General features: G+C 49.7%; 1 protein-coding gene across 2 annotated transcripts in view; it reads left to right on the top strand.

The window, feature by feature from the left end:
• Positions 1-380: 380 nt before the first annotated feature.
• Positions 381-24,741, top strand: part of LOC147628004 (iron-sulfur assembly protein IscA-like 1, mitochondrial) — a 60,273-nt gene continuing 35,912 nt past the window's right edge. For both annotated transcript variants that reach the window (XM_086814973.1, XM_086814975.1), the window contains exon 1: positions 381-780. In XM_086814973.1, coding sequence (XP_086671099.1) covers positions 597-780 — 184 coding nt within the window. In that variant the 5' untranslated portion in view covers positions 381-596. The remainder of the gene's footprint in view (positions 781-24,741) is intronic.

Genomic DNA, 24,741 nt, shown 5'->3' with positions numbered 1-24,741 from the left:
CGCGTGGGAGGGGAAAAAACAAGTGGCTGACAGTCTACTCCATCGCCTCGCTACATGTAATCGAGCTTCCTCAATCAGCTTTGCTGTTAGCTCTGCAGCTTCCATATTGAACGGTGACGCCCCAAGGATTGGATGGCATCCAATGTGCATCTCCTTTGTAAGGCGGGCTCCCCGGCCAGCCTGAAACACATGTGCTTCTTCTACACGGTCTTGCTGGGAGGGTGATGAGATCTGAGCAGCCTCCGCTGAGCAGGACGGCTTCTCCTCTTCCTTCCTTGGCACGTGGCCAATGTAACCTTGGATTCCTCCTCTTTCTATAATATATCTGCCCTTTTTTGAAAAAAATAAAATAAAAAATTCTAGGGGGTGGATCTTGTGGGTGAATTAATAATACCGCCGTTGTCTGAAGAGACACGTCCAGAAATGGGATACTTTGAGCTCCCCAGAAGATCAAAGCACGCATTGCAAGAAAGGCTACACCTTGCACCCTCTGATCGATTCTCGTCAGCTAGCCAACAAGCTTCTCTTTCGCCCGCGATGGTTGTGCCCTGAATCGGATTTGCAAGCAGAACTCGAATCAATTTCTGGGTGTGGAAATGTCCGCGGCCTTGTTGTCGAAGGCGAAAGCGGGACCCTCTGCACGGCGCCAAGCCCTCACGCTCACAGAGGCCGCAGCCAACAGGATCCGAGAGCTTCTCACCCGCAGGCAAAAACCTTTCCTCAAGCTGGGTGTCAAAGCCCGCGGATGCAACGGCCTCTCCTACACCATGAATTATGCAGGTATTCCATCCTCTCTGCGGTTTGCCATGCCTTTGCATGCATGCATACATAGGCAACCTTGCTTTGTGTTTCTATCAATAGCACTTTTTAGATCAGGCCATTAGCATTATAATGATGTTGTATGTATGAAATAGGCCTTAAGTAGCTTAGTTCATATAGCAGTTCAATTTAGGCCACTAACTAAATCCTGAAAATTTTGAGCTTTATCAAACTAAGGTAGCTAGCCCTCCCATCGCGTACCTCTATTGTTTGCATTATGTATGCACCCATCAGTGGCTCCCCGCATGTCTCACCTACATGTCTAGATTCTTATCATGTAGGTGAGGTTTTGCACCTGTATGGGCAGCCATACAAGAGGGGACAATAGATAATTATTAGGCTTTGTGATGATGAAGGATAGGCCATGCATTGTTTCTACCTTGAGTAAAAAGATTATGGAGGAGTGCCTTGCACCTTTCAAGAAGGACATAGGAATCTTGTATATGACACATGCGATAGGTATTTTTTTGCCCTAGCATGTGCAAGGACATAGAGAACTTAGTGAGATACTATCTACCATGCCAAAGAGTTAAGTTTGACAGGCAAGGACATAGAGAACTTAGTGAGATACTATCTACCATGCCAAAGAGTTAAGTTTGACAGGCAAAAGGCACCTGGTTACTTTAGCCATTTTCTATTTTACTAAATCATGGGAGAGTATTGCAATGGACTTTTTCACGGATCTACTGAGGCAATGCTACCATCTACGTGACCATGAACTGTTAAAATAGGCTTGACCCATAAGATCTTAATAATTCGCTTAGTCAAAAAGTCTGATTGCGCTCGGGAAAGGAAGTGCATTTTCTTGCCATGGCAAGCCACGATGTCGAGAGAGAATGACAACCTTGGGACCAAAGTGCACCAGGCAGTCCTTCTAGGGCCGCATGCACGAGTGTACAGGAGATGTTCTAGCAAATGATGTGAGCAATCGCAGAACAGGGTACCAAATTGAAAGAGTAGAAGGCGTAGATCCTAGCCCTGGAAGAGTGCACTCGTTCTCCAGCACCTCTTTTTCCGTCTCCTCCTTTCTCTCCTTCCGCTTCCCAGATTCTAGATCCTCTACATGACTCTTTTAAAGGGGTACGAATGCAGCCGAGTTCGGTGCTCAAGTTGCATATGCGAACAATGGAGATTCGACGAATGGAAGACCGTGCGGTAGTAGCCCGTGCTACTACACAAGATGACGCCAGGCGACGCGTGGAACACAAAAGATACCTTGCAGCTTTGGACGCAAGCATGACACCAGTGGCTTCCTTGAGTCATTTTCTCAAGAAAATGAAATTTAGTAAGTATAATGGTAAACTCGATCCCACAACTCTTTATTCCTGGTTGCATTAGTTTGAAGCATATTTTGCCGCAATTAGTAAAAGTGATACTGACATAGTGATCTTGGCTAGTTGGTATTTGAAAGGTGAGGCCATTCCTTGATGGACCTCACACCTAATTACATATGGTAGCTTATGTTTGGGATGAGTTTGTTCTCGACCTTAAGCAGTGGTTTCTACTGTCCCATTACAGGAGCGCGTCAAAACGCGCAACTGATCCTTCAGTTTGCCAATAAGATTTCAAACTTATGTTTGCAGTTGGGCTTATTTGACAAGGACAAGAAAGGTTAGTTCCTTTATGGCTTGGACTCGCGAATCCAATGGGAGGTGTGCATGTTTAGGCGAGCCATCTTTGAAGACGCACCTTCGCTTGCGCAGAGTGCCGAAATGAAATAATGGCAGAAAGCCCAAAACTCCCAAGGTAACTGCCTCGAGGAGAAAGGGTCAGAAACCAAACGGGGTCTTCACCAAGATAGAGCATGGGAGCCTCTGGCTCCAAGAACTCGACCAATGCGCCCAAGCTTACTTTAGACCAAAAAGCTCAGGTAGGCAAGACCGGTGGTAAATTGAGTGTTGAGGAGGCAACTTAGTACAAGGAGGAGGGTAGGTGCTTCTTTTGTCATACAAAAAGACACACTTCTCGAGAGTATCCTAAGAAGACTACCACACCACAGACAACCACCCTAGCCTCCACGGCTTCAGTGGTGGTGAGCCCAGCTCCCACACAAACCATAGTGGCTGTCTCTAGTTCTTCCGATCCTAGTGCAATCGTTAGCCCGGGAGCTCAAAGATAAGCAAAAAGACGCACATGACCAGGAGTATGAGCGCAATGAATTGCTCAAGACCTTTGGCTACATAGATAGCTAGAGAGTCGTCCTCCTGTTTGACAGCGGCAGCACGGAGGATGTGGTCACGGAACAGGCTGCACGACAAGCCCGTTTTGTCTTGACTTCGGTGGACATGAAAGTTGAGGGATTTAGCACAGGCATGACGGGAGCTCAAAGATAAGCAAAAGGGCGCACATGACCAGGAGTATGAGCGCAATGAATTGCCTTGTGTATATAGAGCAGAGTTACACCTCTCTCTCTCTCTCTCTCTCTCTCTCCATTGCTGTATTTTTTCTGCACTTGCTCTTGTGTTCTCAGATTTTGTCTTCATCTCCGCTGCATATTCTGACATTTTCAGCTACTGTTGAGCAGCATGACATTGATGTGGAGAAAGTCCTAAAGTTGCTGGAAAGCAACGAGCTTTACGTCAATGAGAAGAAGTTGGAATTTTATTTGTTTGAGGGTCACTACCTTGGATACATGATAAGTGCCGAGCGCATCTGACTTGATCCGGCCAAGGTGGCCGAGATTGTCAATTGGGAAGTACCACATATTGCAATTGACACCAGATCCTTTGTGGATATATGCCAAGCATACTCCACTCACATAGACAAGTTTTTTGACCTCTCAGCGGATCTCACTGATTTGCTAAAGGGTGTCAAGACTAGAAGACAATGGATTCGAATGACTCCATGAGCGTTGGAGGCATTCAAGAACCTCAAGGTGGCTTTGTCATAAGCGCCTTGTCTCATGGGATGAGCCATTCCAAGTGATCATCGATGCGAGTAACATCGCAATTGGAGGTGTATTGCAACAGAATGGCCATCTAGTAGCTTACATGTCTCGTAAGTTATTGCCCGCATAAAAGAATCACTTGGTCTATGATCAAAAACTCCTAGCAGTCATTCAGGCCTTGAAACATTGGAAACATTTCCTTTATGGCTAAGAATTTGAGGTTCACACTGACCATCAGGCATTATGTAAGATTCAAACAATGCCAAGTGCACAGTGGAGTGATCGATAGCACCGCTGGAGCCAGATCTTCTAGCAATTTTGTGCTATGATCGAGTACCTTCTAGGAAAGGCCAACCCAGTGGCCGGTGCTTTAAGCAGGAAGGGACAAGTGACTTTTACTAGATGACATGAACCACATGTACGTGGATTCCAAGGAATTCGGTACACAGTGGGAACAGGCATTGGATGCCATAGGACCATGCCACCATAGTAGTTAGGAAATGCGTTTCCTACCAGGAAGGAAACATGGAAACGTGAAACACGTTTTTTTTAAAGTTTTTTTTTTTGCCCCCAAATCGCACGTCAATATCTGTGTGATTCTCTTGATACTGCTTTCCCTCATTGTCAACGCCGCCCCAAACTTGCACGTTTCTTCATGAAATCGCCACTCCTCCCTCGGGTCATGTGCCTGTAGCTAGGTGTGTTTTTTTTAATCAAACCAGCTTGCTAATTTGGGCCAATTTGGGACAAGATGGAGATTGGGGTTTTCTTCACGGAGACCCCATTAAATCTCCAACATCTGCTTAGACTCTGCCCAAGGTTCTTAAGCAAGTATGTAATCCATTACATGGCTGATTTTTGTCAATTGAAGTGGTTTGAAAATTGGAGGTTTCTCTGCAGGCACACCCCTTCAACAAAATGCCTCGCACAAGAGATGCTATGTGGACCCATGTGATCGAATTGGCCTCCTATAAGGGTGGAGGTGCTTCCAAATGGAAGTGCAAGTACTGTGGGTTGCAGTCCGGTGGAAGCATAGACTGGGTGAAAGCCCATTTCATAGGTTTAGCAGGGAAGGGGGTTAGAGATGGCCTTTATTGAGAGGAATAACACTTGGTCTTTGGTGCCACTGCCTTTTTATCGTCGTGTTATTGGTGTGAAATGGATTTTTATCGTCGTGTTATTGGTGTGAAATGGATTTTCAAAGTAAAGTTTCATGCAGATGGTACTTTGGACAAGTACAAAGCCCTCCTTGTTGCTCGAGGATATACTAGAAGGCAGGTGAAGACTTTGATGAGACATTTGCTCCTATAGCCAGGTATACCACCATCAGGATTGTTTTGGCTTTGGCTGCACACTTCAATGGCCCGTGTTTGAGATGGATGTCAAATCTTCTTTTTTGAATGGAGATTTAGAGGAGGAAGTTTATGTTGAGAAACCTCCTGGTTTTGTGATTCAAGGACAGGACACCCATGTGTATCCTCTGCAAAGGCTCTTTATGGTCTCAAACAAGCACCTCATACCTGGTATCAGAAGATTGATGCCTTCTTGTTGTTATCTCTTGGCTTTGAGAGAGCATATGCTTACAGCAATCTCTATGTGCTTCTTTCTTATGGAGATATTTGTGTCATTGTTTTGTATGTTGATGACCTCATCCTTTCTGGCTCAGATACTCAGTTGGTCACTCAGGTTCAATCCAAGCTTTCAGAGACATTTGAGATGACTAATCTTGGCCTTCTACATTATTTTCTTGGGTTGGAGGTTTGGCAGAAAGATGCTTGTATCTTCATTTCTCAGCAAAAGTATGTGAAGAAGTTGCTCTCACTTTATGGGTTGTCAGATTGTACACCTCTCTCTTGTCCCATGGATCCCAATGCCAAGTTATCCAAGGAGGATGATACACCCTTGGTGGATTCCTACCGGCAGATTGTTGGCTCATTGCTTTACCTTGCCAACACCCGTCCAGACATCTCCTAACGTTGTACGTGGCCAATACAAGCTCGAGAAAAGGCCCAGCATGAGGTGATGTACCCAATGGTGGCAAGCAGTACCTGGTTTGCCACCACCACTCTGCTTGCTAGGGATAGCCTTGCCGAGCTCCAGTATAGAAGCTTCTTCCGAATACTCAGAAGAAGCGGATGGAGCTGTTGCTCGGGAGAGAGATCAACGCCAACCTGGCAATTGAGGTATTGGATTGGAGTGCCCCTCGGGATCCACTGGAAAGCCTCAACTGGTCGCCAAGTCGGGGTGGGTGCTGAGCCTACCCGAAAACCACACGACATGTGCCAGTTGATCTGTGCTCGTGATGCATGACATAAAATATCTATCGCCTCCGCAAATCTCTGGAGATTGGTAGGTTGCTGTGTCGTCTGCAAACTATGAGTCCACCAGCTCCTCCTGTGTGCGGAGGGGAAGGCGCAATCCCTGAAATCCGGTCTCTTGGGTAGAGAGAAATCCGGTCTCTTGGGTAGAGAGAAAACTACTCATGGCCTCAGCGACAAAAAGAAAGAGGTACGGTGCTATAGGACAGACGTGTCGAACCGATGGGAAAGGGGGAATCTGTCGTCTTGGGTTTCCTGAATGAGAACCCGACTGTGAGATGCTGAATAAAGTCCTGAGACTCCACGAATCCACTACGTGGGGAATCCCATCCGGCTCATAGTGCCCTACAGAAAGCTCCAATCCACCCTGTCATAAGCTTTCTCAAAGTAGACTGAAGTCGCCAGCTGATGGCCTTGGCCAGAATCTTGTAGGCCGTCCCTAGAAGGGTGATGGGTCTCCACTGCGCGATCTCCAAGCTATCTCCACCCTCCTTGGGAATCAAATGTATCAAGCCCTCTTTGAGCCTCTCTGGCATGATACCTATGAGCATAATCTCATTGAAGGCAGCATGAAGGCCACCTTCCATGAGGTCCCAATGGCGAAGAAAGAAAGAAACAGGAAAGCCATCCGCCCTCCAGCATTTGCCCCTTGGTAATGCCTTCACCACCTCTGCTAGCTCCTCTGCAGTGAAGGGGACAATAAGAAAGACCGAAGGGAGGGGGGAACCACCTTTGTCGTGTGCCTCCAAACACTCGCGCGTATCCATCACCAGAGGGGATAATGGGGCACCAGTGAGAAGAGATCAGAAGAAATCCGTGGCGATGGCTCTCACCTACGAGGGGTCAGAAACAATAGCTCCGTCCTGGCCACGTAGCCTGCAAATACCGTCTATCCTCCTGTGTGGGCAGGCTATCTCAAAGAAGTCTCAAGTAACTTTGTCATCGGCGTGAATCCAGAATGAAGCCTTGGCATGGTATCTATACTCCACCCTCCTCTCCTCAATGGACCGAATCTCCGTGCGGGCGGCAACGATCTGACTCTCAATCCACGGGTTGTTTGGGGAGCTCTCCTGAAGACGCTGTAAAGAGGCTAGGCCCCTTAGACTCCTCTCCTGCTCCCAAAATCCCTCCAATCTACTCTGGGTTGCCTTCTGTAAGAAAATACTGACCTCCCCAAGGCCATCATCCAAAGTGCACGTTGTAGATCCTGAGGAAAAGTCCAGTCCCGCCCATATCTGCTCAATCCGGCTACAAATCTCGAGGTCTTGAATGAGGCTGTCTGGAATCCTAGAGCTTGCATGTCTGTCATGCCTCCATGGGTCCTCTAGGGAGAGAATAATTGGGGCATGATATGAAAATGTAGTGCCTACTAGAATATCAACCATGCCTCCAAGCCGAGAGAGGTTGGGGCTAGTGCTCCGCCTATCCGATTGAGAAATCCTGTAGATGATGCGATAGCTCAACTGCTTGATCCTGAATGGTAGTGGCCACCGACTGTGGATCCCACTGTGTCTCGAGAGTTGCGCTCAAGGGGAAAGAGAAGATCATCGGGCCATTCTCTGGCGTAGAGGGTCTGAAGTGGTGAAAGACCACACATACCCGAATAGGAGCTAGGGTCTCCCTCGAACTTGTCAGTCCCTTCCATCGGAAGACACCGGAAGAAACTATAATCCACAGGCTGCCCCAAAATCTTGGGGGGCTTGCTTGGAGCCTTAGGTGGGAGAGCCGTCACTGGTGAGGCTGCAATGGTCATCTCCACTGGCTCTGAGAAACGATGAATCAGTCGACGAACGGTATTCATCGGCTGTCTCCTCTCCGGATCAGGGGCTGCAGGGGGCCGACGGGAATGCTTTGGAGAGGCGGAGGGGGGGGGGGGATTGGTAGGCATGGAGGAAGAGGAAGGGGCAAATGGAGTTGACTGCGGGTAGAGTCAGAGGCGAGGGTGGGGGAGGAGGGGGGGGGGGGGGGAGGCGAGGGGGAGCGGGAAGGCAGAGAGGTTGGAGAGGGATGCTGTTGACAGGTATCCATCGGAGAGGGAGGCTACTGGGGGAGGCTCGACGAAGAGAGGAGAGGGTGGGGTCAAGCTGCCCCACTGGGCACTAAGGGCCAGAGGAGAAGTCGCGACGAGGAATTGGTCGCCACATGGGGGGGGGACCCTCTTCGTGATTGGCGGGGGTCCGCCATCTGCGGGCGGGTGCCGTGATTAAGTGCTCGAAACGGTTGTCTGACAGAACCGAATCCTCCTGCATGTTGCTAGCCTGGCGCGCATGGCGGCGATGCTCAGATTTGGAGCTCGGCCGACGACCCAGGTGCGGGCCAACCGTCTGCCTCTCCGGTTGATGGGTCATCCATGGTCGGAACGTGGTGCTCCGCGGCCTGGGAACCTGCTCGTCCCTCGGCCCCTTGATGAGGATCTGAGCGGGAAGTAGGAGGGGGAACAAGCGGGGGTGGTCGCCCAATGTGACGTCGAGGGCAAGTTCTGGCTAGATGACCCATATGTCTACAAATAAAGCATTGGCGTGGAATGTTGGAATACTCCACTCGCTACATAATGGGGTCGCCCCGCGGACTAGGAATAGATATCATGTGAGGCACATAATCCGGCGAGGCAACACAGATGCGAAGAGATGGAATCCCGGTTGCTCGTGCGACGGCCGAGGTAGCGGGGGGGGGATTCCATCACTCTCCTGATGGCACCACCAATCACTGGGAGAAGAGGAAGGTATTCCTTTTTGAGGCCTAGAAAGCAGACTATCATGGGAAAGCTTGAAACTCTAGCTAATGGGTCGGATGTCAGGTCGAAGCCGTGTTGCCACCGTGCAAAGAAGGCCTGGGCCATACGCAGTACAACGGGGCTTAGCTACATGACAAGATCAGATGCCGCTGGTGAATCGAACTCAACCTGGTAGTAGCCATGCCCCATGTATGAATATTGCGATCTTTGCAGGCGCACTTAGGAGGCTAGCCTGAAGGAGATCTCTGAGTTGGCTACGTGCGGGGCGACTACCAACAATCTTGCATACCGGAGTGGAGGCCTCTAGGGATGCAACAGTCGTATAGCGAGAAGCTGCAGGTCCGCTTTAGAAAATGAAAGGCAGGTAACGGTGGCCTTGGTCGGGGGAGACGGAGCGGCTGCCATGGAGTCCTCCGGGGGGCGAAGACCAAAAGAGGCCGAAACTTGCCGATAATAGAAACAAGCCCTCAAGCTAAAAATGATGCCGACGACCAAGGAAGAAGGGGGGGGCGACAAGACTGTAGCACAAACAGAGGGAGGAGGGGGGTTGAAGGGGGGCTGATGGGAGCTCGAGCAAAGAGGAGGGAAAGATGGGGAAAAAGGGGGGAAGCAGCGTAGGAAGGAGGGGGAGGCACTGGCTGGAGACTGGGGGGGGGGTGGGAAGAGAAGGTGGCGTGGGTGACTGAAGGGGGAAGGCGTAGGCGACTGAGGGGCGGGGGGCTGGCAGGTAGGAGCAAAGTGAGGAGCACAGGCAGGAGGGGGGGAGCGGGGCAGGGTGCTAGTGAAAACATGGAAGGGGATGAATGCGGGGGCCGGGAGCAGGTAGGGCGCCATAGTCACAAGGGACGGGGACGGGGGACGGGGACGGGATGGGGGACGGCCATAAGTAGGGAACGGGGACGGGGGAGGGAACGACACTCAAAAAATACTTTTTTTTAATAATTTTTTCTACTCTACACTTATTCTACTTTGAAAGTACATCAAAATGAGCACAAATTTACACTAAAATGGTAAGCTTTTGAGTCATATTAATAATTAAGTAGATACAAAATGAGTCATGACTCAAGAGTCAAGAGTCAGGACTAAGCCTTAAGGAGGCAGAATACATGGATGGACTCAAATGAGTCAATGACAAAAAAGTGCTGAAGACTAGAGGCTAGAGGCTAGAGCTAAGTAGTAAGGCCCATGAATCATGATCCATGAATGATCATCCACGTGAAGTGCTCGCCTCATGGTCATGGGTAGCTTGTGCCAAAGAAGCATCAAGCTCATCCTCAGTCTCATCCTCACTGGCATGCTGCTCCTGCACCTCATCCTCTTGTTGCTCTTCTTGTTGACTCATCTCCCACTCGGTGAAGGAATCTGCCTTCTTGGTCACGCTCTTGCAAAGCATTCGCAAGTTCGCGCTGACGAAGACAAGGTCATTGGCACGCTCTACCTCGAGTCGGTTCCTCTTCTTAGAGGCAATGTGGCTGTAGGTACTCCAAAGTTGCTCCAAGCAAGAGGAGCTGACGGCCTGGCTAAGTATGCAGATGGCAAGCTGCTGCAGCTCCGGTCCATCTGAACCAAAGTCCTCCCACCATAGAGTAGCACCAACTTTGGAGCGGTCAACCTGTGCATCATGACAGCCATAAGAGCCATGAAATGACTTGTACATCGAAAGCTGGTCCCTGATCTTGCACCTAACCGATGCATCAGGCACAAGACGATCCAAGATGATTCTCCATCCAGCGCTCACCTCCCGGTCGCTCTCTTGCTTGTTGCCTTGGAATTCTGTGGGTCCACCACATAAAGCTGCTGCAATGGAGAGTAGTAGGAATTCCATCTTCCTAGACACAAGGCATGGATCTCCTCGTATCTGTCTTCGTCGGGCACGAAGTCTTTCAACTTCTCTATCATGCGATCCATGGCCTCGTAGACCTTGCTATGCATGGTTGCATAGCGTCTACAATCCTCAATAGGTGGACTATGGGCCTCACCATAGCATCTGTGGTCTTCACATGCTCCCACCGGCGTCATCCGCCCGTAGCCTACACTCTTGGCCAGTGTTTGTATGGGACTCTTGCATGGCGACAAACAAGCCCCCTCAAAGCACCGCTACAATCCTTCAACCGGCCCAACATGAGAAAGTTGTAGGCAAACTGGGTGTCGGAATATTTGAGTAGAGAGAGAGACAGGACCTCGTGTTGAACTCATGCCGAAGTCTTTGGTGGTTGAGGACAAAGGAGACCATGGTGTTGGCCTTCTCAATGAGTAGGTTGATCCATGGTAATGCCCCGATGTCCTTGAGGAGGTTGTTTAGGCAATGAGCCATACAAAAGGACACCGTGACATCATCCATACATACCTTGGAGAATAGCTCCCGCCGCCCTATTGGAAGGCTCCCGATCCGCAACAAAGCCCACTACATGCTCGGGGCCAACGATCTTCATGGTGGTAGCCCACTCCGCCGCAAGCACATCAGCGCTCTTCCCAGTGCCGGATGCATCATGAGATGAGATGAAGTACATCTCTCCGCGGGAATATGCAACCATGCCGTGAATACTCCTCTTGCAGGTGTCACTCCATCCATCCACAATGAGGGAGACTCCGTTCCTCTCCCATTGCCGCTTTGTGTTGTCGGCCGCTTGCTCTACAATGCGCTTCTCCTTCTCGAGCAATGTAGTGCGCACTCCATTGTAGAGGCTTGAGTTCCTCTCCCCATCATCGGGGGATCCACGGCCACTCGTGGTGTCCTTCTTGTCGCTTCGACCACTTCGTAGATGCTAAGCTTGTCAAGAAGTTCCCGTCTCTTCTCGGGCGTGACATTCGTGCAAAACCTCACCTCATGCCCACTCTCATGCAAGAGGTGGGCTCGCACTTTGTCGGCGCCACCCGTTCGCCGATACGGGCAAAGCTTGCATACCCATGGCCGAGAACCGCCTCCATGAGCGGATGGGGTGTAGTTAATCTCCTCCCACCATGTCCATCCCGTTGTCCTTCTACGAGAAGCCCCGGCACGTGAGGAGGATGCCATGGTTGAAGATGGCTTGACTCTTGAGCCTTGAGGAGAGAGAGAGAGAGAGAGAGAGAGAGAGAGAGAGAGAGAGAGAGAGAGGCCTAGAGGCTAGAGCCTAGAGGCTTGGAAGTTGGAAGACTCAAGAGGCTTGAAAGTTGAGAGAGAGAGAGAGAGAGAGAGAGAGAGAGAGAGAGAGAGAAATGAAATGAAATGAAATGTTATATTAACGTCTTCAAAAGGCCATAATGACCTATGAGACCAAAAGTTACATCATGGTGGATCTGATACAATGTCTGGATAAAAAAAACCCAGAAAATGAAAAATAAAGATGATACTACAGGCACCTAGAAAATGAAACTGGAAATGGAAGGTAAACAGAAACCCTTATAGGGTGTGAATATAGTGAGGGGGGGGGGGGTACGCTATGGAGGTGAGTGGAATATAGTGAGGGGATACAATATCATGTGGGACGGAGGGGTACACTATGGAGGTGCCTCCATCTCATAATATGTGCCGCTTCGGACGCTGGCGGATCTCCTCAATATCCTCCATGGTGAGTACTCTGACTGGACGTCTCCCATGCCGTGCTAGTATGGTCCTGATCCTCTGTTGTAGTCTCCGCCGATGTCGAGATGGGCCTCTCATCTTGGGGCGCCTGGACCGTCCCAGCTCTATAGCCCGATCAATCAGTGTACCTCTGGTGCGGCTGTACTCTGGGGCTAGCTGCAATGCCTGCTGACCTGACTGCTCAATCTCTGGTCGAAAGAAGTCCGTAATCTGCCTCTGTAGGTGTCTCTCCCTCTCTGATCCCCTCCCTCTCAGGAGACCCTCTCTATGTCTACGCAACTCCAGCAAGTACAATCCAAGGCATCTCTGATCCTGGTATCTCATGACTCTAGAGAGTGGTCCAAAGCCCTCTCTGAACAGGCAGTGGAAACGGCCTCGTATCTCATAATATACTGGACAGTGACATATGTAATGTAACTCTGTCTCTGGCTCCATCTGGCACAGCTGACAAATCCTGGCCTCAGCTGGTACTCCTCTGAATCTGCCAGTCTCAATCTCTAGCTGGTGTGAGGATGTGCGCATCTGACCAATAGCACACCGTACCCCATGAGAAAGATGAGTATCCATGTAGCTGGGTCTAATCACAAACCCATCCTGCGTGAGCTGGAGAAGATGATCTCTGTAGAAAGCCATCTTCGTACCAAGCTCGTGTGTCGGCTGTATCCATGTCCTCCTAGTGTCCAGCTGAGTCAAGTCCTGCCTGATAAGCCTGGTAATCTTTGCCCGTGTGAGAGAGAGGGAGGGTGCATCCAGGGAGTACTGAAATGGAGGTAGCCTGTCCATACTAAAGCCATGCAGTTGGAACCAATCTGTCATCTGTGCATACCAACATGATCCGTCTCCCTGTGATGCCAACTGTCGTGAAGACTCCAGGGCTAAGCGAGCATATCTGTCTCTAGGGAGAGCCCAAGTGCTATGTATAAAGGAGACTGATCGAGTGAGTGCCTCTACTACCAATGGGGGGGCAGCCATCTCTGCACGGATAATATCATGTGGTACGGAGGCCTTGGCCCTAATCATCCGGGAAATCATAGAAACCAAGGGCCTATCCATACGTCTCCATCCATCAGTGCTACCAGCTCGGTTGTGGTGATCCACTGAGGGTCCCCATATCTCCACTCCATACAGCATGGCTGAAGTAACCAAAGTGTCAAAGAGCCAGAGCTTTGTTCGAGGTTCCTGAAACTGAACCTGCGAACACATCCTCTCTAGTCTCCCCAATGCTGCATAAGCTCTGGTCAATCTGGTCTCCGCTGCTCTCCTCAAGGAAAATAGTGGGCCGCTAAAAACCACACCAAGGTAAGTATATGCATCTGTATACTCCACTGTCTCCTGACCATATGTAAAGGTGGGCATTGACCTCCTAACCCACTGTGCTGTGGTGTTAAACACCATCACCTTGGTTTTACCAAGGTTAACAGACAATCCACTGTCCTCTGCAAACATGTGCAATGCATCCAAATGACGCTGCATCCCCTCTGGAGAATCTGAGATCAGCACAATATCATCAGCATACAATAACAGCGGAATCCATGTCCCTGCTAGCTGTGCTCCTCTGTCACCCTCCCGCTCTACATAGTCCGAAACCTCATCCACATACATCCCAAATAAGGTGGGGGAAAGGGGGCAGCCCTGTTTCACCCCAATAGTGGAGTAAACCATCTCAGATATACCCTGGGTAGTACGTACCTGCCCCACAACTGTCCTGTATAAAGCCATGATTCCCCAAATCAGCTCTGTGGGCACTCCCATCTCCTGTAGTCTGCGCATCAGCCTGGCTCTCGGTACTGTGTCAAAAGCTTTGCGGAAATCCACAAAGCAACAATAAATCCTCCTGCCATATAATCTGCCCTCCTCAATAATAGCTCTGAGTGTCAAGATATGGTCAAGAGTGGAGAAACCTCTCCTGAACCCTGCCTGCCCTGATGCACGTATGCCCTCTCTCTCTGCCCATCTACTCAACTCCTGCTCAAGAACAGATGCATATAATCTAGCCAATGTGTGACCAATCATGATGGTACGATAATTCCCAGGAAGCATGGGATCCCCTGACTTGAAGATAGGCACAATCGTGGACATATTCCAAGTCTCAGGAAAACCCTCACACATGGCTCGGTTAAACATCATAGCAATAAGCTCTGCAAGCATATCTCTGGCATGAATAAAGTGCTCTGCTACCAAACCATCATGATCATATGCTCTCCCAGTCCTCATCCTGTCAATAGCTTTCCTTACCATCTCAGCAGTAAAGAAAGCACATGTCTCTGGGCATGGCTCCGATGGGTCTGGCAGGGGCGGCTGTCCTGGTGCTGTGTACAGGGATGCTGCATACTCACCCCAAATCTCTGTGGAGGTAATGGCTGGTGATGGTGAATGCTCATGGAATAGTCTCCATGCCTCGCCTGAGTCCTGACTCATAAATAACTGGTACAAATCCCTCTCTAACTGAGCAAGATAAGCTCTCTTCTTCCGTCGCACTAGGTGCCGGAAGGTAATCCGTGACTGTCTGTGAGTGGTAACACCCATGAGCACCTCTCTCTGTAATCTGATCCTCATCTCTCTGCACTCCTCATCATACCAACTGTTCTGGGGCATGTTCCCAGATCGTCTCTGTGTAGGCTGACTATGGGGATATGCCTCTGATGCTGCAGCATGAAGCGTCTCTATCAATATCTGAGTGAGCTCATCTAATGCACATAGGCGTCTGTATATCTCATCCGTGTATACGGTGTCCGTCTCCCTCGTAAAGGTATAACGAGTGTGTGTGGAGACCTGTCCCAATGTAGCGGTGCTGAACTGAAATGTGAGAGTGAAGGACAAGATAGCATGATCCACTGCTATTCCAACCGGCCTAGTGCCTACCATAAAATCCTGAAAAGAGGGAATGAGACTGGGCTGAGCCATAACATAGTCCACTGTACTAGCACCATGCCGATGTGGAAAGCTAGTGAAACCGCCCGATGTCGGGAATCTCTGTAGGCCATTCAGGATGGCCAATCCATGTGCAGTCCCCATGTCTATCAAATACCGCCCATACACTGTATGTTCCTCATCCTGTGAGAGTCTAGATAGGCCCATATCCCTAACATCAAGCTCCCTCAACATCTCCTCTGAGGTATCATAAAATACTGTCTGGTTATGGGCGGTCCTAGCATTGAAGTCCCCCAAGAGAATGATGTCACCATCCCTGGAGAACTCCCAAATGTCATCATCCAAAATAGAAAAGGGAGACTGCCCGCTAGGTGATGCATACACTGATGTACTAGGAGCAAAATAGCATATAGCAATGTAGAGATATCTGCCGGTCTCTGCCCTCAGTCTAACCCACATGTACCTAGCGTGCTCATCTCTGCGGACTATATGTATCAGTGGCTGTAGCTCCTCTCTAAACAATACTGCCACTCCTCCTGAGCCCCGTCCTCTATGCTCTGAACGAGTCTCCTGTCTACAAGCTGTCTCCCATCGGTATCCACTAACATGTGGCATGGACTGTCGAGGAGCCTGATGCGTCTCACAGTAGAAGATGATGTCCCTCCCAGTGAAACTATCCTCAAAAGCCCCTACATCAAGGCGTAGAGATCCATTACAATTCCAAGTAGCAACTTTGAGTGTAGTCCCATAGGTCTCGCACCGTCATGAAGAGCGCCTGTCCATAATCACCACTCTACCATCTCTATAGAAGGCCACTTTCCCTTTCTCTCGGGCGGCCCTTATCTCGGGCATAACTTCTTTCATGTGGGCAAGTTGCGAGAGTGTGAGGTCATCTCCAAGAAATATTCCCGTTTGCTTGAGTGTAGGACGTCTCTTCAAGAAGTCCTTCTTCGCTTCCATGGAGGGGAAACGAATGATAAGTGCTCTCTCCTTAGAAGAAGATTCGCCACTACCTTCTCTCTTCTTTCCCACTCTCCATGCCTTTGTGTGCGTGGCTTCAATGCCCATCATAGAGAAGAGCTCCTTGGTTTCCCCTTCCGCATCATCACGGTCTTTTAGACCGGACACTCGTACATGTAAGGCCCGGGTCTTCCTCCTTTGCTCCTCTTCAAGGGTCATGTTAATGATGGTGGGAGTGGGGATGGGTGGCGATTCTTTACCTTTCCCTTTCTTGGCGACCTCGATCCATTTCTCGGCCTCGTCCATCTTCTTTTGTGTCTTTGTGATCACCTCCACCCATGAAGATGTCTTCTGTTTATGTTGCTCCTCCTCCTCTCGAATGATCTTCATTTGTTCCTTGATGGTATTCAGCTCTTCAATAAAGGAGGGCTGAAATTCTCCATCCTCAAGCTTGCTTTTTGAAGTGGCTTCCAACTCCTTTTTGAGGGCTGAGATTTCAGCCGCTTGACTTTTAGCATGCAGTTTGGCCTCCACTAGTTCCTCCTTTAAGGCTGAAATCTCAGCCTCTTGCTTGGATGTTCTCAACTCGAGCTCTTGGATTTTGTCAAATCCCTTCTCGAGTTTGGAGAGGCGGTTTATGATTGCGGTAATGGAAGAGTCGACCATCTTCTTGTTTTCTTTGATAGTTGTGCCGAGCTTGTCCTCCACTTTCACGATCTCCTCTTTAAACCCGGTCTTGGCCATGACTTTTTGCAAAACTTCTCACAGCCAATGGATTCGAAATTAATCCATGACACAAGCGCGAAACGATAGAGGCTTGGAAGTTGGAAGACTCAAGAGGCTTGAGAGAGAGAGAGAGAGAGAGAGAGAGAGAGAGAGAGTCTAGATTCTAGAATCTAGATAGTAGGGCGGCGGCCCGCGGGCCTTGTGTGAGAGCCTAGAGGCTTCGAACATGGAAGTTGGAAGCTAGAAGAAGCTTGAAAGCTTGAGCCTTGAGAGTTGTGTGTGCTTGTAGCCTTGTAGAGGCTTGTTCTTATATAGATAGGCAAGAGAGAGAGAGGAAAGCCTCAAGGGCAAGAGAGAGAGAGAGAGGGCCAAGCCTCAAAGGCTCAAGGCTCAAGGGCCAAGGCCCAAGGCACAACCATAAACGGCTAGAAACGGCAAGCGCAACGGCCAAAAACGGCGAGGGCAACGGCAAAAAAACAGCCAGCAATAGCTCTTTGTCGTCCCCTCACAGAGCTATTCCCCACTGGCGTCCCCGTCCTCGTCCCCTGTGAGTGACGCGTCGTGGGGGAGGTTCGTCCGTCCCCGTCGCTGTTCCGTCCCGATTCGCCGTCCCCGCATTCCAAGCAGCCGTCCCTTCCGTCCCCTGTGACTATGTAGGGCGCGAATAGGAGCAGGAGGGGGGGCGAAGGGAGGCACACGCGGACAGGAAAGAGGGGGGGGCGCATTGACTCAGCTATTCCTCCGGAGTGGCTGACACCTATCCCATACCCGAAACCCCCGGAGTGTGGCTAGGTGTGTTCACCATACACGATATCCTCGTGGTGGTCCATGGAGTAGATGAGGACAGTGGTCTGCTCACTTTTTCTATCGGATTACATGGTAGATTAGAGAGATCAGAGCACCCCCTTGGAGGATTTCAGAGGCTGCACCTTGCAAGAGGGTGAGGGTGATTGGTTTTCAGGCACGGGCATGGCACATAGATCCAGCATCGGCCAAGGTGGCCAGGGGGAGATTTTGGCGGTTATGGATCTGAGAGTGCTGACCTCTCACGCGGTTGCAGTGGGACCTTGGAGAGTGGACATGGCATGATCCCACAGATTGGGTGGAGACTCTGGATGTCACGTGCATCCCGCACTTGGATGCCACGTAGACATATTTGTATAGAAGGTGCAGGACCTTGAGTGGAAAAGTGGTCCCATGTGAGCCCAGTCCAGGACGAGTCAGCCAAGGTCCCACTCCAGTCGTTCGAGGTCAGGTGTGCATTGTCTTGCACATGAAACAGTGCCAGTCCACGCTGTGAGTCTACCTCTGGAATGATGTCAGTGGTTCTGTGTATCCAGTATGATACTGGATGCCAGACCACTGTATAGACAGTTAGGGTTTGCATATAGGAAAAGGGGCCAGCCCATAGGGCTACCCCAAGGACAGGGGGGAGGTGAAGAACCACCCCCATAGGGGCCAGGAAGGCCTTGGCAGTGCCCACCAGCCATGGGATGGGCTGGAAGGGCTGTAGGCCAGCCCTAGGGCCCCTGGACAGGCAGCCGACAGCGTACCCAGCCTCTAGAGGGCTGTAGGCCAGCTGTGGGGCAGCCCACACAGTCTGCCCAGCAGCCAGAAACAGAGGCACATGATGGCCAGCAACCCATATGTGTGATGCGCAGGGATTTTAGCATTAAATGCTGAATTTACAGGTCATGGGACTATTTTTAGTCAGCCGACTGTTTTTTATCCAGCCGACCAGCACCCCGGAGGGGTATAAATACCCATGGCCTATTTTCAGGTCATTCATCTCATATTTCACCAAGTGCTGAAGCTGATCAAAGGGCCAGGACAGCCAAGGATAAGCTAACACAGAAGGGGTGAAGGATTGAAGGTCAAGGGCAAAGGATTCTCCTCAGCCAAGAAGGTTCAAGTTCAGTCTTTTATTTCAGTTTTGCATCATTTGAATAAAAGCAAATACACCATTCGTGGTGGGGGCCCTACAGAGGGTATTCGGGACCCACACTGTGTCCTCTTCTCCCTCTCTCTCTCTCTCTCTCTCTCTCTCTCTCTCTTTCTCTCTTTTTCTGCACATCTACATTCAGTTTTGTGCGTTAATTTCGTCGCGACCAGTGTGCTGATTTTCTGAGCATTGAAGTTACCGATCTCCCCCGAAGCTTCCATATGTTACAGTGGTATCAGAGCCTACTTCAAGTGTAAAGATTCAGCAAGAAACTAGAATTTTTTTCACTCGTGTGGTTGGTTTTTAGACTCCGGTGGACCACCCCTTTCGGAGTGACTCCTGTCCCTCGAAGGACGGTTGGGTTTCAGCCTCCGGAAGCCTCTGGAAGTCTCCTGCACACATGGTGGATGGTCAGATTGCGCTCTAGAAAGGAAGTGTGCTTTCCTGCTATATGGTGAGCTTCGACGACGAGAGAGACCAAGAACCTTGGGACCAAAGTGCACCAATCAGCCCTTAGCTAGGGCATCGGGCATGAGTGTTAACGAGATGTTCCAACAGATGATGCGAGCAATCGCAGACTAGAGTACCAATTTGGAAGAGCAGAAGGCGCAGATACTGGCTCTGGAAGAGTGCACCCGTTCTCCAGCGCCGCGTTTTCCATCTCCTCCTCCCTCTCTTTCCATATCCCAGATTCTAGATCCTCTACACATGGACCCTCTCGACGGGTCACGATTGCAGCCGAGTTCGATGCTTGAGTCGCAGATGCGTGCATTGGAGATCTGACAATGCGAAGACGAAGCCATGCGACGCGTGGAACATGAGCGTTATCTTGCGGCTTTGGACGCAAGATTGACACTAGCCAATCATTTTCTCGAGAAAATGAATTTCAGTAAGTATAATGGTAAACTCGACCCCACAACTCTTTATTCATGGTTGCATCAATTTGAAGCTTACTTTGCCACAGTTAGAAAGAATGATACTGACAGAGTGATCTTAGCCAGTTGCTACTTGGAGGGTGAGGCCATTCCTTGGTGGACCCAGTGGGCTCATGCCCACACCAGATTAGGTATGGTAGCTCATGTTTGGGACGAGTTTGTCTGCGACCTTAAGCAAGGGTTTCTATCGCCCCATTACCTTGAGCGACTCGAAGACGAGTTCAGGGGAGCGCGTTAGAACTCGCAACTAGTCCTTAAAATTTCGAACTCAATCAGGCTTATATGATACGAACAAGAAAGGACAATTTTTGTATGGCCTTGACATGCAAATCGAGTGGGAGGTGCGTATGTTTAGGCCAGCCACCTTCGAAGACGCACTCTCGCTTACGCAGAGTGCTGAAATGAAGCACAATGGCGGCAAGCCCAAGACTTCCCAGCCGGCTACTTCCAGGGTTACCACCTCGGGAGGAAAAGGCTAGAACCACGCGGGGTCCTCCCCAGGACAGAGGACGGGAGCCTCTGGCTCCAAGAACTCGAACAATGCGTCCAAGCTTACTCTAGACCAGAAAGCGGAGGCGGGCAAGACAAGTGGCAAGTTGAGTGTTGAGGAGATTGCTAAGTACAAGAAGGAGGGTAGGTGTTTCTTTTGTCATACAAAAGGACACACTTCTCGGGAGTGTCCTAAGAAGACTACCGCTCGAAAGACCACCGCCCCAGCCTCCACACCTTCCGTGGTGAGCCCAGCTCCCACACAGACCCTAGTGGCTGTCCCTAGTTCTTCAAATCCCAATGCTTCAGTTGGAGCAATCATTAGCTGGGAGCTCGAAGATAAGCAGAAGGGCGCCCATGACCTTTGGCTACATAGGTGGCCAGAGAGTCGTTGTCTTGTTTGACAATGGCAGACGGAGGACGTGTCACGGAACAGGCCGCTCGGCGTGCCCGTTTCTCCCTGACTTCGGTGGACAAGCAAGTTGAGAGTTTTAGCACAGGCATGACAACGAGCGTCAAGTATGAAGCTCTAGGTGCTAAATTGGTTATTCAGGGCATAGAATTTGTGCGTGATTTTATGGTTGCCCTGCTTGGAGGAGTAGACATAATTTTGGGCATTCAATGGTTTCACAAGTTCCTTCGGGATGTCAAGTGGGACAAGCACACTTTCCAGATTAATTGGAATGTGTCAAAGGCCCCAGTGATTGTCACCGTTTGGTCCCTCACCCGTCTCGAACAATGTTTTATACACTAGGTGGAACCAAGGTGTGAATGGGGATTTTTCCACAGAAATAACAAAGCCACAGGATGGAAGACGCCTGTGTAAAGCCAAGTCTTGTTGCAGAACGTGTGTGAAGGCTTATCTGGCGTATTTCTATTTGAAGGCGGATTACAGGACATTACAGGATTACACTCACTTATATGGTTTATAAGGATTTTTGTTCACACTTATTTATAAGTGGGTGGACATGCGGGGATTTGGTCAAGGAATATATATATGAGGTGGACCTGATCTTTTAAACCTTGTGTGAACACCTTAAGTGGGTTCCTGTTTTTAACTCCCAAAAAGAGGGGTTTGTGGTATTTTTGGAGGGGCTGCTACTTTTAACGATATCTCCCTCCCCAGCTCCCCCCGTCCAGACCGGAGGACCACAAGATCGATCTCCTCCCAGGCTCAGAATCCCCGAGCAAGTTTCTGTCACCATTTGGGACTGGTGTCCATGGCAGTTGTTTATGCCGGGGATTGATGCCATTCATGTGATACTGTAGACTTGGCTTTCCGTTGGGACTTGTGCCTCCGTGTACATGCCCGGAAATGCTTGGTGGATTGGTGTTCCATTGGGTTTGGTATCTCGTGTATTTGCCTGCTTGAGCACGTCTATTTTGGTATAGTCTCATGAACGGGGATTGTCCATACCAATGCTGCATTGCATAGCATCTTTATGTGCTTGCGTGCAGTTGAAATTGCATGCTGTTTTCATGCTTGCTTGACCAATGTGTAGTTCTGGGTAAGGGGATGCCCGCCCGCGAATCGTGCGTGTGAAACTGTCTGCTGACATGGTTATGTGGCATGTGACAGGTGGTAAGTATTGGTCATAAACTTGGCCTTAGGAGTTAGCACTAATTTATAAGTGAGTGTGTACACACTTCATTAAGTTTTGGGCGACCAAAACTCACTTATAAATTATGACCAGCCGTGTGTTCACACACACTGATGTCCCGAGGTGGACATAACCCAATGTCCATCGCCCAAACCTTATCCCCTTTGTTGTACAAAGGGAGTAACCAGCCATGTGTCCACTCTAGCTTGCTCCACAAAGCACCTGCCTGCCACCTACACTAGACAACTCACCACCTCACTCCTCTTCCTCTCTCTAGAGTTTGGCGCCTCCTTCATGAGGGCTGTTGGGCTGCATTTTCTGCACATTCTCCTTCCCAACTCCATTTCCAAGCTTGCTAAGGTGATTTTCAAGCTTCCTAGAGTGTTTCCGGATGCTAATCACTCTCCTACACACTCCCAATGACTGAAATTCAGCAAAACAGCTCTCTTTATTGCTGTAATTTCTGGTCTTTTTGCTGAAAACCCTAATTTCAGCTCTCCTTTCTCAAGTTGAACCGTAGGGGAAGCTTTCCCAAGGTTCCCTTCATCCTCTTGAAGACTTTTGTGGCAAAGAAAGACGACAAATCAAAGATCTCAACACTCCAAGGACTTCCATCGTGAAGACTTCCGCTGTCATCGACTCTACTTGCTATTGGTTAGCTTTTATGCTTAAATATGGGAGCAAGTAGTAGGAACCAGATTACAAGATCACATACCCTTTGTAGTGTTCTCTTGTCCTACGTGCTCTCTTGCGGATTGTTGCTACCATGTGTTGGTGGAACAATAGAGAGCAGATGGTAGGGAACATGGGCACTTGAGAGGGTAGTGTGGGTTGCAAGTCTACATCGACAACCACTTGTTTGCAATATTGTATTCATATGCATTGGTATGGAAATCTGGTCAGAAATGCCCATGACACTCTGTATTGTATTCATATACTTTATTTGAGGGAGGGGTTGGCCGTTCCGGCTCATTGTGTGTCTCTTGTCAATTCAGCAATTCACTTCTTGTATTTGAACAAGTGTCCATCAAATCTTAGTGTATTTAAGTGTATTGATTAGCACTGTGTTCTACCAAATTACAGTTTCCTTATCGCCTTTTCAAGGAAATGGAATCGGAGTTGGACTGCCAACTCCAAGAATTGTTGCAATCTGGCTTCATCCGCCCCAGCGTGTCCCCATTTGCAGCTCTGATCTTGTTTGTCAAGAAGAAAGATGGGTCTTCTCGTTTGTGTGTTGATTATCGTGCACTCAATAAGCTGACTATTAAGAGTAGATTTTCGATGCCTCGTTTGTGTGTTGATTATCGTGCACTCAATAAGCTGACTATTAAGAGTAGATTTTCGATGCCTCGAATAGATTATATTCTCGAGAGGCTGATGGGGCTAAGGTGTTCTCGAAACTCAATTTAAAGAGTGGGTACCACCAGGTGAGGATTGTGGAGGGGGACATTCCCAAGACAGCCTTCCGTACGGAACGGGCCCACTATGAATTTGTGGTCATGCCTTTTGGCTTGACGAACGCTCCAGCCACATTCAACCGCATGATGATGCGTGTGTTCCGGGAATTAATTGGAAAGTGTGTTCATATTTTTGGACGACATACTGGTGAGGGTGATTGGTTTTCAGGCACGGGAATGGCACAGAGATCCAGTGCCAGCCAAGGTGGCTAGGGAGAGATTATGGCGGCTATGGACCTGGGGGTGTCGACCTATCACGCGCTTCCAGTGGGACCCGAGAGAGTGGACCAATGGATCAAGTAAAGACTCTGGATGCCCCCTTCTTTGCATATATAGTGTGGCTAGGACGCATGATCCAGATGCCTGAGATAGATGACACACTTGCAGTAGCAGCACATTGGCAGTCTCAGGGCCTCTCACAGTGCTTCCTTTCCGATTTTTGTAAGAGACTTTCAGCCTAGAAAGATCACTCTCTTTCTTTGGTTGATGGCACATAGGAGTTTGGCGGTCGGTACTTGGTTGGCAGTTGGAGGTTGGCCAGCAGCTTGCCCGGGGAGGATGGAGGAGGGCTAGGCCTTCAGGTCTCCCACCATCATATTGTAGCACTACCAGTCACGACCCCACCTACACCACGCGACTGGCAACCGGGCTCATGCGAGAGATGGGAGATTTGCAGTAGCATAGCAGCCTGACACATTTGGCGTGTTGGATGCAGCGAGGCCACCGAGGGCATCCACACTCCGCTGGCTGAGACCATCAGGAGCATATGGCTTGATATGATTCACACCCTCTGCAGTCAGTGGGGGAAGTTACAAGGAGGTTCTGACCGCATGCGGAAGCGGCGGGAAGCTTTCTTGAGGCTTTGGAGGCTTGACCCTTTCCTCACAGATAGAGGCTTGACCCTTTCCTCACAGATAGAGGCAGTGAGCCCATTTGGCATTACAGACCACCTGTGTGGTTTTTCCCTCCCCCTTTCCCCCCTTGTATGAGATAGCCTTCTCCTCACAGAGTGGCCAGCCGGAGGAGAAGCGTCTCTTTTCCCTTATGATCATGTGATTCCCGCCCTTGAATGAGGCAAGTCTGTAACCTTCTCCTCACAGAGCGGCCAGCCGGAGGAGAAGCGTCTCTTTTCCTTTATGATCATGTGATTCCTGCCCTTAAATGAGGTGAGTCTGTATTTAGCCTTCGTGGTTGTATCTAGCCGTCTATGGTTGTTTTTTCTTTAACTAATAGAAGGATCTTTTTTTCGGGAAAAAAAATAAAGCAAATACACCTTTCATGGTGGGGGCCCTACAAAGGGTATTTGGGACCCAATACTGTGTCCTCTTCTCCCTCCCTCTCTCTTCCGTCACCGCAATCATAAACCGCCTCTCCAAACTCGAGAAGGGATTTGACAAAATTCAAGAGCTCGAAGAGAGATCTTCCAAGCAAGAGGCT

This window comes from Cibotium barometz, chromosome 20 (assembly GCF_041138505.1).
Source record: "Cibotium barometz isolate CiBa-2024 chromosome 20, ASM4113850v1, whole genome shotgun sequence".
Taxonomy (NCBI): Eukaryota; Viridiplantae; Streptophyta; class Polypodiopsida; order Cyatheales; family Cibotiaceae; genus Cibotium; species Cibotium barometz.
This window is presented reverse-complemented; position numbering and strand designations above follow the sequence as displayed.